At 42.8% G+C, this 14432-nt stretch overlaps 1 protein-coding gene across 1 annotated transcript in view; it reads right to left on the bottom strand.

Moving 5' to 3' along the window:
* LOC139413102 (alpha-1,6-mannosylglycoprotein 6-beta-N-acetylglucosaminyltransferase A-like) overlaps nucleotides 1–14432 on the bottom strand; it is a 111019-nt gene that overhangs the window by 39285 nt on the left and 57302 nt on the right. The window contains exon 10 of the mRNA XM_071160165.1: nucleotides 6309–6442. Coding sequence (XP_071016266.1) covers nucleotides 6309–6442 — 134 coding nt within the window. The remainder of the gene's footprint in view (nucleotides 1–6308; nucleotides 6443–14432) is intronic.

The raw sequence follows: 14432 nt of genomic DNA, 5'->3' as shown, positions 1-14432 counted from the left end.
ACTGCCATTTACTTTATGTTCTTATTCTTATTTTTGTATTTCTTATTGCAGTTACATTTTTGAGAAGGAACCTGCAAGTAAGCATTTTGTTGGACGATGTATACCATCCATATCCCGTACATGACTAATAAAACTTATAGTGATAGTTTTGGTTTGTTCTTAGAACTTTAAACCATATGAGGTGCTCACTCCCAGAAATCACATATCCGTCCCAAATGGCACCCTATTGCCTTTACAGTGCACTACTTTAATTTTTTTTTTTTAATTTTTATTTTTTATTTTTTTTTTACCCCCTTTTCTCCCCAATTCCGTGGAATCCAATTGTTAGTAATTACTATCTTGTCTCGTCGCGACAACTCCTGTACGGGCTCGGGAGAGATGATGGTCAAAAGCCATGCGTCATCTGAAACACAACCCAACAAAGCCGCACTGCTTCTTAACACAGCGCGCAGGTGATGGAAGCCAAGAGCCAGAGAAACAGAACAGTCAGGCTGTCATGTACCAACTGGAGCGAGAGCAGGGGAAACATTTGCTCACTGAAGGGGGTGTGTTATAAACAGGCAAAGTGATTAACTGTACAGATGGATGGCCGAGGACGGATGTGGGAGAGCGTTCCAGCAGACCCCTCACTCACACATACACGTGCATGCACAGACACACACTGTTTCAGGCCAGTGAAACAGGACCCTTGATGAAGGGCTTGCTCAGGCCCTTGGTGAAGTCAGTCAGTCACACATTCGGCAAACTGGGAGGGCATCGTGTGGAAAGAATCTCTTTCCCGTGTGAACTCAGGGAGTGAGACTGGTTCCAAACCCATCCTCAAATCTCACTACAGACAATGAAGAGCCTGTATGTGCCGGCTGGCTTCATTTGCATGATAGAAAAATGATCACATTTGGCAGATATGTACACTGAGCCAAAATGTAAAACGCAGCAGGCAACAATTTCAACGATTTTACGAAGTTAAAGTTCATATAAGGAAATCAGTCAATTGAAATAAATTCAATAGGCCCTAATCTATGGAATTCACTTGACTGGGAATACAGATATGCATCTGTTGGTCACAGATACCTTCAAAAACAAAGGTAGGGGTGTGGATCAGAAAACCAGTCAGTAACTGATGTGACCATCTGCCTCATGCAGTGCAACACATATCCTTGGCATAGAGTTGATCAGGCTGTTGATTGTGGCCTGTGGAATGTTATCCCACTCCTCTTCAATGGCTGTGCGAAGTTGCTGGATATTATCGGGAACTGGAACACGCTGTCGTACACGTCGATCCTGAGCACCCCAAACATGCTCAATGGGCGACATATGTCTGGTGAGTATGCAGGCCATGGAAGAACTGGGACATTTTCAGTATTCAGGAATTGTGTACAGATCTTTGCGACATGGGGCCGTGCATTATCATGCCGAAACATGAGGTGATGGCGGCGGATGAATGGCACGACAATGGGTCTCGTCACGGTATCTCTGTACTCTCAAATTGCCATCAATAAAATGCAATTGTGTTTGCTATCCATAGCTTATGCCTGCCATTAACATAACCCCACCTCCACCATGGAGCACTCTGTTCACAAAGTGACATCAGCAAACTCCTAGCCCACACAACGCCATATTTCGCTGTCTGCCATCATGCCGGTACATTTGAATTCATCCGCGAAGAGCACTCTTCTCCAGTGTGCCAGTGGCCATTTGCCCACTGAAGTCGGTTACGACTCCAAACTGCAGTCAGGTCAAGACCTTGGTAAGGACGACGAGCACGCAGATAAGTTCCCTGAGACGGTTTCTGACAGTTTGTGTAGAAATTCTTCGGTTGTGCCAACCCACTCATCAGCTGTCCGGGTGGCTGGTCTCAGACGATCCCACAGGTGAAGAAGCTGGATGTGGAGGTCCTGGGCTGGCGTGGTTACATGTGGTCTGCGGTTGTGAGGCCGGTTAGACGTACTGCCAAATTCTCTATCCAAATTATGGTAGAGAAAATAACATTAAATGCTCTGGCAACAGCTCTGATGTACATTCCTGCAGTCAGCATGCCAATTGCACACTTCCTCAAAACTTCCGTGGCATTGTGTTGTTGTTTATTGTCCCCAGCACAAGGTGCACCTGTGTAATGACCATGCTGTTTATTTAGCTTCTTGATATGACACATCTGTCAGGTGGATGGATTATCTTGGCAAAGGAAAAATGCTCACTAAAAGGGATATAAACAAATGTGTGCACAAAATTTGAGAGAAATAAGCTTTTTGTGCATATGGAACACATCTGGGATCTTTATTTCAGCTTATGAAACATGGGACCAACACTTTACATGTTGCGTTTCTATTTTTGTTCAGTGTATCATTACTCTATACAGGGGATTACATATCCTCTGTTGAGTTAATATGCATTATGCAACATAATGTAACATTGTTACAGTTGAAGTCGGAAGTTTACATTCACTTAGGTTGGAGTCATTAAAACTCGTTTTTCAATCACTCTACAAATTTCTTATTAACTTCTTTGGGCTGGGGGCAGTATTGAGTAGCTTGGATGAATAAGGTGCCCAGAGTAAACTGTCTGCTACTCAGACCCAGTTGCTAATATATGCATATTATTAGTAGATTTTGATAGAAAACACTCTGAAGTTTCTAAAACTGTTTGAATGATGTCTGAGTATAACAGAACTCATATGGCAGGCAGAAACCTGAGAAAAAAATGCAACCAGGAAGTGGGAAATCAGAGGTTTGTAGTTTTTCAACTCTTGGCCGATCGAATACACAGTGTCTATGGGGTCAAATTGCACTTCCTAAGGCTTCCACTAGATGTCAACAGTCTTTAGAACCTTGTTTGATGCTTCTACAGTGAAGTGGGGGCGAATGAGAGGGGAATGAGTCAGAGGTCTGCCAGAGAGCCACGAGCTGGTGACGCGTGTTCACGTGAGAGTTAGCTTGAGTTCCATAGCATTTCTGAAGACAAAGGAATTCTCCGGTTGGAACATTATTGAAGATTTATGTTAAAAACATCCTAAAGATTGATTCTATACATCGTTTGACATGTTTCTACTGACTGTAACTTAACTTTTTGACTTTTCGTCTGCTCCTAGTGATCGCGCATCATGAATTTGGATTACTGGGCTGGACGCGCGAACAAAAAGGAGGTATTTGGACATAAATGATGGACATTATCGAACAAAACAAACATTTATTGTGGAACTGGGATTCCTGGGAGTGCATTCTGATTAAGATCATCAAAGATAAGTGAATATTTATAATGCTATTTCTGACATCTGTTGACCACACAACATGGCGGATATCTGTTTGGGTTATTTTGGTCTCTGAGCGCCGTACTCAGATTATAGCATGGTGTGCTTTTTCCGTAAAGTTTTTAAAAAATCTGACACAGCGTTTGCAGTAAGGAGAAGTGTATCTATAATTCCGTGCATAATAGTTGTATCTTTTATCAATGTTTATTAAGAGTATTTCTGTAAATTGATGTGGCTCTCTGCAAAATCACCGGATGTTTTGGAACTACTGAACGTAATGCGCCAATGTAAACTGAGATTTTTTAAAATATAAATATGAACTTTATTGAACAAAACATACATATATAGTGTAACATGAAGTCCTATGAGTGTCATCTGATGAAGATCATCAAAGGCTAGTGATTAGTCTTATCTAGATTTCTGCTTTTTTGGCTGGAAAAATGGCTGTGTTTCTCTGTGACTTGGCTCTGACCTAACATAATCGTTTGGTTTGCTTTCGCTGTAAAGTATTTTTGAAAATCGGACACTGTGGTGGGATTAACAAGAAATGTATCTTTAAAATGGTGTAAAATACTTGTATGTTTGAGGAATTTTAATTATGTGATTTCTGTTGTTTTGAATTTGGCGCCCTGCACTTTCAATGGCAGTTGTCATATTGATCCCGTTAGCGGTATCTCAGCCCAAAGAGGTTTTTTTAACAAAAAATTGTTTTGGCAAGTCGGTTAGGACATCTACTTTGTGCATGACACAAGTCATTTTTCCAACAATTGTTTACAGACAGATTATTTCACCTATAATTCACTGTATCACAATTCCAGTGGGTCAGAAGTTTACATACACTAAGTTGCCTTTTAAACAGCTTGGAATATTCCAGAAAATTATGTCATGTCAATTAGCCTATCAGAAGCTTCTAAAGCCATCATTTGAGTCAATTGGGGGTGTACTTGTGGGTGTATTTCAAGGCCTACATTCAAACTCAGTGCCTCTTTGCTTGAAATCATTGAAAAATCAAAAGAAATCAGCCTAGACCTCAGAAAAAAAATTGTTCATCTTTGGGAGCAATTTCCAAACGCCTGAAGGTACCATGTTCATCTGTACAAACAATAGTACGCAAGTATAAACACCATGGACCCACGCTCAGGAAGGAGACGCGTTCTGTCTCCTCGAGATGAACGTACTTTGGTGCGAAAAGTGTTTTACTGCATACAACAACGCCAGAGGATGAAGGACACGCTATATAGTATGCTACAGGAACTGTTTTGGGACTAGAGTCTGTACCTCGCCGGAAGCAGAGAAACAATTCTAGATGTGAACATGTTGTTATAGTTTTGGATTTGAGAACAGTAGAGAGAAGAACGACATTGGAAATGTTCCCTCTATGGCTTCAGTTCTAGCCTGGTTCATAAAAGATATGTTGGTGCTGTCTTGCCAACGGCCATACGAGACAAGACAGCACAAACAGATCTGGTCGATCAGAGCCCTTTCCCTCTCCTGTCTCATTGGCCAGAGCCCTTTCCCTCTCCTGTCTCATTGGCCAGAGCCCTTTGCCTCTCCTGTCTCATTGGCCAGAGCCCTTTCCCTCTCCTGTCTCATTGGCCAGAGCCCTTTGCCTCTCCTGTCTCATTGGCCAGAGGCCTTTCCCTCTCCTGTCTCATTGGCCAGAGCCCTTTCCCTCTCCTGTCTCATTGGCCAGAGGCCTTTGCCTCTCCTGTCTCATTGGCCAGAGGCCTTTCCCTCTCCTGTCTCATTGGCCAGAGGCCTTTCCCTCTCCTGTCTCATTGGCCAGAGGCCTTTCCCTCTCCTGTCTCATTGGCCAAAGGCCTTTCCCTCTCCTGTCTCATTGGCCAAAGGCCTTTCCCTCTCCTGTCTCATTGGCCAGAGCCCTTTCTCCTGTCTCATCGCTTTCCCTCGTCTACACCCTTTATCCAGTGATTTATGCAAGACTACTTAATGGTAATGAATGGAACCCAAGACTAGGATTGATTTCCCTGTGGCGCCTTCTTTGTCTTAAATGTCCTCTGTTACGTTTTAGTGTTAGGATGGAAGGAAATCCAACACTCAGAGTTAACATATTGAAACTATATGTTTTGTTTATTCAAGCCCCATTGTTGTTGTTACACAACTGCAAGTGTGAGATTCAGTGACTTCCCTTAAGCCTGGAAACAGAGCTGTAATGAAAGGATATAAAACAACCCGCTGAGGATAAGGTGAATGTTTCTCCACAGGCAAGGGGACACAAATCCAACATGCCAGATGCACCGAAACAAATCTGTGTTTCATTTCGACCCATGGTGTAACCCATGTAAGTTTGATTAGGTACAGATATCATCTAACCCTCGCAGCTAGTAAACTGGATGACATGAAAAGACCTGCGTCGTATGAGAATGGCATACTCTATCCGCAACACAAAGGGTCTATTGAGCCTGGTCTGCTATTCCGACGTGGGCCAAACCACTGAAACTGAGACCGGAGAGGGGTATTCATCCATTCTGGGTAAGATTTTGCTTTCCATCAGCCATGGGGAAATGTTAAAACACCCTGGGGTGGTAGACTCTCCCTCCCCACCCCTGGGTTGTGTTCATTAGGGCACGTAAGAGAAAACTTTTCAACATGTTTTGCAAAGGAAAACAAAAATGAGTGTGTCTTATTGGGCTCCCGAGTGGCGCAGCGGTCTGACGCACTGCATCTCAGTACTTGAGGCGTCACTACAGACACCCTGGGAGTCCCATAGCGTGGCGCACAATTGGCCCAGCTTCGTCCGGATTTGGCCGTCACTGTAAATAAGAATTTGTTCTTAACGGACTTGCCCCGTTAAATAAAGGTTAAATGTAAAACTATTTTTTTTATTGGATGAGTACAGGTTGCCCCTCTCTGTTTTAGACCATTTTCTTCCATTTGGTGCCTTATGAACATGACCCTGTCATTAGGTGGGAGTAGGGTGAAGATGTCCCTAGATGCTGATCTTGGGTCAGTTTGGCATTTCCCCCGCTCACGGTTAAGGTTAGGATTGGGGAGGAGAAGCTGATCCTAGATCGGCACCCCAGAGCCATTAGATGGTACTTACGGAACATGGTGTTGAACTGCTGGGGGTTGAGGTTCCACTTGCCCCAGGGGGTCTTGTGGCCCTTGGACTGAGCATAGTGGGCGTGGTTGAACTCGGGCTCTGTGCCGAAGGAATCCAAAACCCGCAGCATACACCTGTAACACACACCAAACACGACAAAGGTATCATACACCCGTCACACACCACATTATAGTGCTAGCATACATCTGTAGTACACACCGCATTACAGCATTAATACACACTTCCAGCTGTATGCCTTAACCGCTAATAAATGGTTAATTAATGACGTGATGCATATCTTTTCCACACCTTCAGCATGGTCACAGATAGTGTACAAAGCGCAGAGAGAGCTTCCTACAGATGAAACTTGAACAGTAAAGGTTACACTTCATGACTAATTAGAGGAACAGAGAAAGGATGTCATGTGCAATGGAATGACACATTCATGACCTTTTCTCTCTCGGTCGCTGCCCCTCTCTAATCAAGCCTTTTAGCTTTCTCTCTCTCTCTCCCCAACTATCTCTCTTTCAGTCACCTTCTCTCAGCTCCCATCTTTCAGTTTCCCTGACAGATGCTTTTTCAGATTATTTATTTTTATTTTTATGTAACTAGGCAAGTCAGATAAGAACAAATTCTTATTTACAATGACGGCCGAGGAGCAGTGGGTTAACTGCCTTGTTCAGGGGCAGAACGACAGATTTTTAACTTGTCAACTCTGGGAATCGATCTACTGTAGCGACCTTTCGGTTACTGGCCCAACGCTCTAACCACTAGGCTACCTGCTGCCCCCATTATAAGTCCCCCCCCCCAAATTATTTTCTTGAAAGCCTAAAAATAAACACCTGGCTATGCTTCACCACTATTCCTTTCCAGCTTTAATCCTTCTGGACAGAGTCCAACATACTCCTTTGATTGACCCCTGGTGGGGTGGAGGTGTAATAATGAGCATTAAAAAAATGTAAAATTGATGAGGAGCCAGGAGTACCAGAGGGGCCGGCTAAGCTCAGTCTGGCAGCCCAGGCAAGGCCACTCCTGACCAGGCAGATGTTTCGCAGATGGTGGGTGGGTGGGTGTGTGCATGCGTGAGAAAGAGAGAGAGAAAGAAAAGAGAGAAAGACACTGTGTGTGCGTGTGTGTGTGTCGTCTCAAGATGCTCAGGAAATAGGGGAAATGGATTCACAATGAGGAAACTTAAGACCAGTGTGACTAAAGCCGCAGCATGCAAATCTCTTCTTTTTGAGACGTGTGTGTATTGTCAGACACAGTACAACATTCTTAGGAGATTATGAGAGAGAGATGCAGGTGAAATAGTCTTTCAAATGAGATTGTTGTAGACTGGAGACAAAGGTTGTAATTCAAACATTGTTCAGATCAGTGGCAAGGAGTACAAAACGGTCGCCTTTAAGATATCAGTCATGTGTCTATAATGATTCCCATGTAGTATTGAGAATTAGACAAACTGAAATTATAGCGTATTATAGCCAGCAAATAATGATTACAGTCGATAGGATGACTGAAGCAAGCATTGGTTTTCTGTAGTGAGAGTGTTTGAGAGATATAGACCAATACATAGATCGATACAGAAAGAGAAAGAACGAGTGAATGTGTGTTTGTTCCTGCCTGCATCTGTGTGTTTCCGTGTGTGCCTGCTTGTGTGTGTGCCTGCTTGTGTGTGTGCCTGCTTGTGTGTGTGCCTGCCTGCGTGTGTGTGCACGAGAGGGAAGAAGAGTGACAGGACAGGATAGGCGGCTGCACTCATTCATTCTAAAACCACTAATATTGCTGAGCCGACCACTGGGATTCTCCCTACAGTCCTTTCACTGGCCTGAACAACTCCACTCACTTTCACTTTGGCCTTAGAACACAATCCTCAGTCTCAAATTCTCTTCCCTCTTGAGACTCAGACTGCTCCCTAATGGCACCCTATTCCCTATATAGTGCAGTGCACTACTTTTGACAAGAGTCCCATAGGGTTTTGGTCAAAATAGTCCACTACAGTGAGCTCCAAAAGTATTGGGACAGTGATACATGTTTTGCTGTTTTGGCTCTGTACTCCAGCACTTTGGATTTGAAATGATACAATGACTATGAGGTTTTATTGTAAATAAGAATATAATACATGTTTTAACACTTCTACATTCATGTGTATGCTAACATTATTATTTTGTGCCCAATAGAAATGAATGGCAAATAATGTATTGTGAACATTTTGGAGTCACTTTTATTGTAAATAAGAATAGAATATGTTTCTGAACACTTCTACATTAATGTGGATGCTACCATGATTATGGATAGTCCTGAATGAATCTTGAATAATGATGAGTGAAAAGGTTAGATGCAAAAAATATCATACCCCCCAAAATGCTAACCTCCCCTGTTATTGTAATGGTGAGAGGTTAGCATGTCTTGGGGGTATGATATAAAATGCTAACCTCCCCTGTTATTGTAATGGTGAGAGGTTAGCATGTCTTGGGGGTATGATATAAAATGCTAACCCCTCCTGTTATTGTAATGGTGAGAGGTTAGCATGTCTTGGGAGTATGATATAAAATGCTAACCCCTCCTGTTATTGTAATGGTGAGGGTTAGCATGTCTTGGAGGTATGATCTAAAATGCTAACCTCCCCTGTTATTGTGATGGTGAGAGGTTAGCATGTCTTGGGGGTATGATATAAAATGCTAACCTCCCCTGTTATTGTAATGGTGAGAGGTTAGCATGTCCCCTGTTATTGTAATGGTGAGAGGTTAGCATGTCTTGGGGGTATGATATAAAGTGCTAACCTCCCCTGTTATTGTAATGGTGAGAGGTTAGCACGTCTTGGGGGTATGATATAAAATACTAACCTCCCCTGTTATTGTAATGGTGAGAGGTTAGCATGTCCCCTGTTATTGTAATGGTGAGAGGTTAGCACGTCTTGGGGGTATGATATAAAATACTAACCTCCCCTGTTATTGTGATGGTGAGGGTTAGCATGTCTTGGGGGTATGTTATAAAATGCTATTCCCTCCTGTTATTGTAATGGTGAGAGGTTAGCATGTCTTGGGGGTATGATATAAAATACTAACCTCACCTGTTATTGTAATAGTGAGGGTTAGCATGTCTTGGGGGTATGATATAAAATGCTATTCCCTCCTGTTATTGTAATGGGGAGAGGTTAGCATGTCTTGGGGGTATGATATAAAATGCTATTCCCTCCTGTTATTGTAATGGGGAGAGGTTAGCATGTCTTGGGGGTATGATATAAAATACTAACCTCACCTGTTATTGTAATAGTGAGGGTTAGCATGTCTTGGGGGTATGATATAAAATGCTATCCTCCCCTGTTATTGTAATGGTGAGGGTTAGCATGTATGATATAAAATGCTATCCTCCCCTGTTATTGTAATGGTGAGAGTTTAGCATGTCTTGGGGGTATGATATAAAATGCTATCCTCCCCTGTTATTGTAATGGTGAGGGTTAGCATGTCTTGGGGGTATGATATAAAATGCTATCCTCCCCTGTTATTGTAATGGGGAGAGGTTAGCATGTCTTGGGGGTATGATATAAAATGCTATCCTCCCCTGTTATTGTAATGGTGAGAGATTAGCATGTCCCCTGTCATTGTAACGGTGCGATGTTAGCCTTTCTTGGGGGTATGATATAAAATGCTAACCTCCCCTCTTATTGTAATGGTGAGAGGATAGCATGTCTTGGGGGTATGATATTTGTGCGTCTAACTTTCTCACTCATCATTATTCAGGACTATCCGTAATCATGGTGGCATTCACATTAATGTAGAATTGTTCTATATTAGAAGCTGTTCTGGAGAGGCTGGAAAATGAAAGACACTTCAAGATGCAGTCCAGGATCTTAAGCACGACAAATTTGTAACATATTGTACGAATTGGATGCAACATGTTATAGGAATTGCAAACAATAACATATTCTACGTAATGAATCACAATTGGATGACGTAGTACACAAAAAAATAATGACGTAGTACACAAAAAAATAATGACGTAGTACACAAAAAAATAATGACGTAGTACACAAAAAAATAATGACGTAGTACACAAAAAAATAATGGCGTAGTACACAAAAAAATAATGACGTAGTACACAAAAAAATAATGACGTAGTACACAAAAAAATAATGACGTAGTACACAAAAAAATAATGGCGTAGTACACAAAAAAATAATGACGTAGTACACACAAAAAAATAATGACGTAGTACACACAAAAAAAAACAGGGACCCGTTTTGGCTCGTGAGCACCATTTTCAAAACTACTGGCTGAAATTATACAAAGGTTCTGGAGCATCGCTTTAAGTAGAGAGGGAGAGAGCTGGATAGACAAGGAGGAGGAAGGAGAGGACATATGTAAGAACGTAAACAAGACAGGATTAGATAACTATGAGACCAAACTGCTCCATGACGTGATTCGTCGGGCTTAAAAATCAAAATGCACTTTCAACAGAACTTTTGCCTGAAGTTACAGTAAAACCGAGGCATCTTATAACCTTCCTGGAAGTGCACGTCACAAAATCAACACTGAATCAAGTGGCCAAATGTAAATGTCTTCACCGATATGTATAACGAGGAATTAATCAATACACTCATGAAAATGCCAGCTGGAACCTGCATTACGACCACACCGTCTGTAAAAAGGTTGAGTATATGTCCCAAACGGCTCCCTATTCCCTAAATAGCGCACTACTTTTGACCAGGGGCCTTGGTCAAAACAAATGCATATTAAAGGGAATAGGGAGCCATTTGGGATGCATCCCAGTCAATTTCCTCATAGCAAGATGAAACAGAATGCAAACCCGAAACAAACAAAACGTGTTGACACGAGAAAGGAAATCTTGGGGCTATTAGCGAACCTGACTTCTTGTTCTCACAAGGCAGTTCTCGTAACAACCTCCAACCACACCGTTGGGATACTTCAGAGGAACAATTAGTCATACTTAAGACCAGTGGGACTAAAGCCACAGCATGCAAATCTCTTCTTTTTGAGACACATGTGTATTGTCAGACACAGTACAGCATTCTTAGGAGTTTATCAGAGCGAGAGACAGAGAGAGAGAGAGAGAGAGATGCAAGTGAAAGTCTTTCAAATGAGGTTGTTGTCGACTGGAGACAAAGGTTGTAATTCAAAGATTGTTCAGATCAGTGGCAAGGAGTACAAGGTGCCGGTTCAGACAGTCTTATCAGTGGAGCGGACAAACGCACGCGCACATTAGAGAGTGGGCAGAAAACAGACACATTAACAGACGACACAACCATGACCACCGCTCCCCATTAAGAGTTAAGACCTTGACCTGATGTTCCCGTGGAAACGGCCTACCAACATTGGAACATCAAACGATTGTGCTCAGACGTAATGCAATTTTAGCCCAGTGAAAGAACAGTTTGATGGCAGCCACTGTAACAGAGCTGGTTCACATGATAGTGAGCTTGTTCGATGAGAAGCCTTGCATGAGACCTGAAGACTTTTGTTAGCTTGAAAATAAAATGAGGGGCTTACAGAAGAAAAACCCATCCACCCATCCAGGCAGGGGGAGCAGGCCCACCTCGGAGAGCATGGCGCTTGCAACACCAGGGTTGTGGGTTCGATTCCCACGGGGGACTAGTACGAGAAAAAAGTATGAAAATGTATGCACCCACTACTGTAAGTTGCTCTGGAAAAGAGCATCTTGCGAAATGACTCAAATGTCAACCCAGCCTGGGCCTTAGTCTCAGCCTACTCATTCAGATGCTAATGAGTGTGTAAATCACATCTGGTCCCACCCTCTGTGCCTGGGTCTTTGCCTCCTGAATAGCTACCCCACCAGGTATCAAATGAGCTGCAGGAAATAGGCCTCTTTTCATCCCGCCAACCTCTCTCCACTTCTCTCCAATCAGTAAATGAGCGGTGGGCGAACAGTCTGACAGCGTGCCCCAGCAATGCTTGGTATCCTACAGGGAGGGATACAGCCTCGGGAGACTCAGAGGGACACAGACAGAGAGCCTGACAATGTTCCCACTTCCCAATTAGTCAGAGCAGCAAGGAGGATGCGGATTCCAAAGAGATCAAATCAAATCAAATATACCCCCTGACACAGGCGTAAACGAGGATACCAGGAAACTCATTGGATGAAAAACTAGGATGCTCATATTTTTAACTAAGGCATTGTATGACGAGTCAGATAGATTTCAGAACCATGTGTATGTGAGATGAGTTGTGTTAGTTGATAGGTGTTCTTCTAGGAAGGAGATGTGTAAGTAACTTCTCTCTCACTCTCCATCTAACTAAATGAACATCACACACACTCCCGAGTGGTGCAGTGGTCTAAGGCACTGCATCTCAGTGCTAGAGGCATCACTACAGACCCTGGTTCGATTCCAGGCTGTATCACAACCGGCCGTGATTGGGGGTCCCATAGGGCTGCGCACAATTGGCCCAGCATCATCTGGGTTAGGGTTTGGGCAGGGTAGGCAGTCATTGTAAATAAAAATGTGTTCTTAACTGACTTGCCTAGTTAAATAAAAAAATTTAAAACATCACATGTCCCAGCCCATAGATGAGGTGGATGTGTAGACAGACAGAGACAGACAGACAGGGAGACAGAGATATATATACAGTGCCTTGCGAAAGTATTCGGCCCCCTTGAACTTTGCGACCTTTTGCCACATTTCAGGCTTCAAACATAAAGATATAAAACTGTATTTTTTTGTGAAGAATCAACAACAAGTGGGACACAATCATGAAGTGGAACAACATTTATTGGATATTTCAAACTTTTTTAACAAATCAAAAACTGAAAAATTGGGCGTGCAAAATTATTCAGCCCCCTTAAGTTAATACTTTGTAGCGCCACCTTTTGCTGCGATTACAGCTGTAAGTCGCTTGGGGTATGTCTCTATCAGTTTTGCACATCGAGAGACTGAAATTTTTTCCCATTCCTCCGTGCAAAACAGCTCGAGCTCAGTGAGGTTGGATGGAGAGCATTTGTGAACAGCAGTTTTCAGTTCTTTCCACAGATTCTCGATTGGATTCAGGTCTGGACTTTGACTTGGCCATTCTAACACCTGGATATGTTTATTTTTGAACCATTCCATTGTAGATTTTGCTTTATGTTTTGGATCATTGTCTTGTTGGAAGACAAATCTCCGTCCCAGTCTCAGGTCTTTTGCAGACTCCATCAGGTTTTCTTCCAGAATGGTCCTGTATTTGGCTCCATCCATCTTCCCATCAATTTTAACCATATTCCCTGTCCCTGCTGAAGAAAAGCAGGCCCAAACCATGATGCTGCCACCACCATGTTTGACAGTGGGGATGGTGTGTTCAGCTGTGTTGCTTTTACGCCAAACATAACGTCTTGCATTGTTGCCAAAAAGTTCAATTTTGGTTTCATCTGACCAGAGCACCTTCTTCCACATGTTTGGTGTGTTTCCCAGGTGGCTTTTGGCAAACTTTAAACGACACTTTTTATGGATATCTTTAAGAAATGGCTTTCTTCTTGCCACTCTTCCATAAAGGCCAGATTTGTGCACTATACGACTGATTGTTGTCCTATGGACAGAGTCTCCCACCTCAGCTGTAGATCTCTGCAGTTCATCCAGAGTGATCATGGGCCTCTTGGCTGCATCTCTGATCAGTCTTCTCCTTGTATGAGCTGAAAGTTTAGAGGGACGGCCAGGTCTTGGTAGATTTGCAGTGGTCTGATACTCCTTCCATTTCAATATTATCGCTTGCACAGTGCTCCTTGGGATGTTTAAAGCTTGGGAAATCTTTTTGTATCCAAATCCGGCTTTAAACTTCTTCACAACAGTATCTCGGACCTGCCTGGTGTGTTCCTTGTTCTTCATGATGCTCTCTGCGCTTTTAACGGACCTCTGAGACTATCACAGTGCAGGTGCATTTATACGGATACTTGATTACACACAGGTGGATTGTATTTATCATCATTAGTCATTTAGGTCAACATTGGATCATTCAGAGATCCTCACTGAACTTCTGGAGAGAGTTTGCTGCACTGAAAGTAAAGGGGCTGAATAATTTTGCACGCCCAATTTTTCAGTTTTTGATTTGTTAAAAAAGTTTGAAATATCCAATAAATGTCGTTCCACTTCATGATTGTGTCCCACTTGTTGTTGATTCT

Source organism: Oncorhynchus clarkii, chromosome 7 (assembly GCF_045791955.1).
Source record: "Oncorhynchus clarkii lewisi isolate Uvic-CL-2024 chromosome 7, UVic_Ocla_1.0, whole genome shotgun sequence".
Taxonomy (NCBI): domain Eukaryota; kingdom Metazoa; phylum Chordata; class Actinopteri; order Salmoniformes; family Salmonidae; genus Oncorhynchus; species Oncorhynchus clarkii.
Note: the sequence above shows the minus strand (reverse complement) of the source record. Positions and strands in the feature narration are given on the sequence as shown.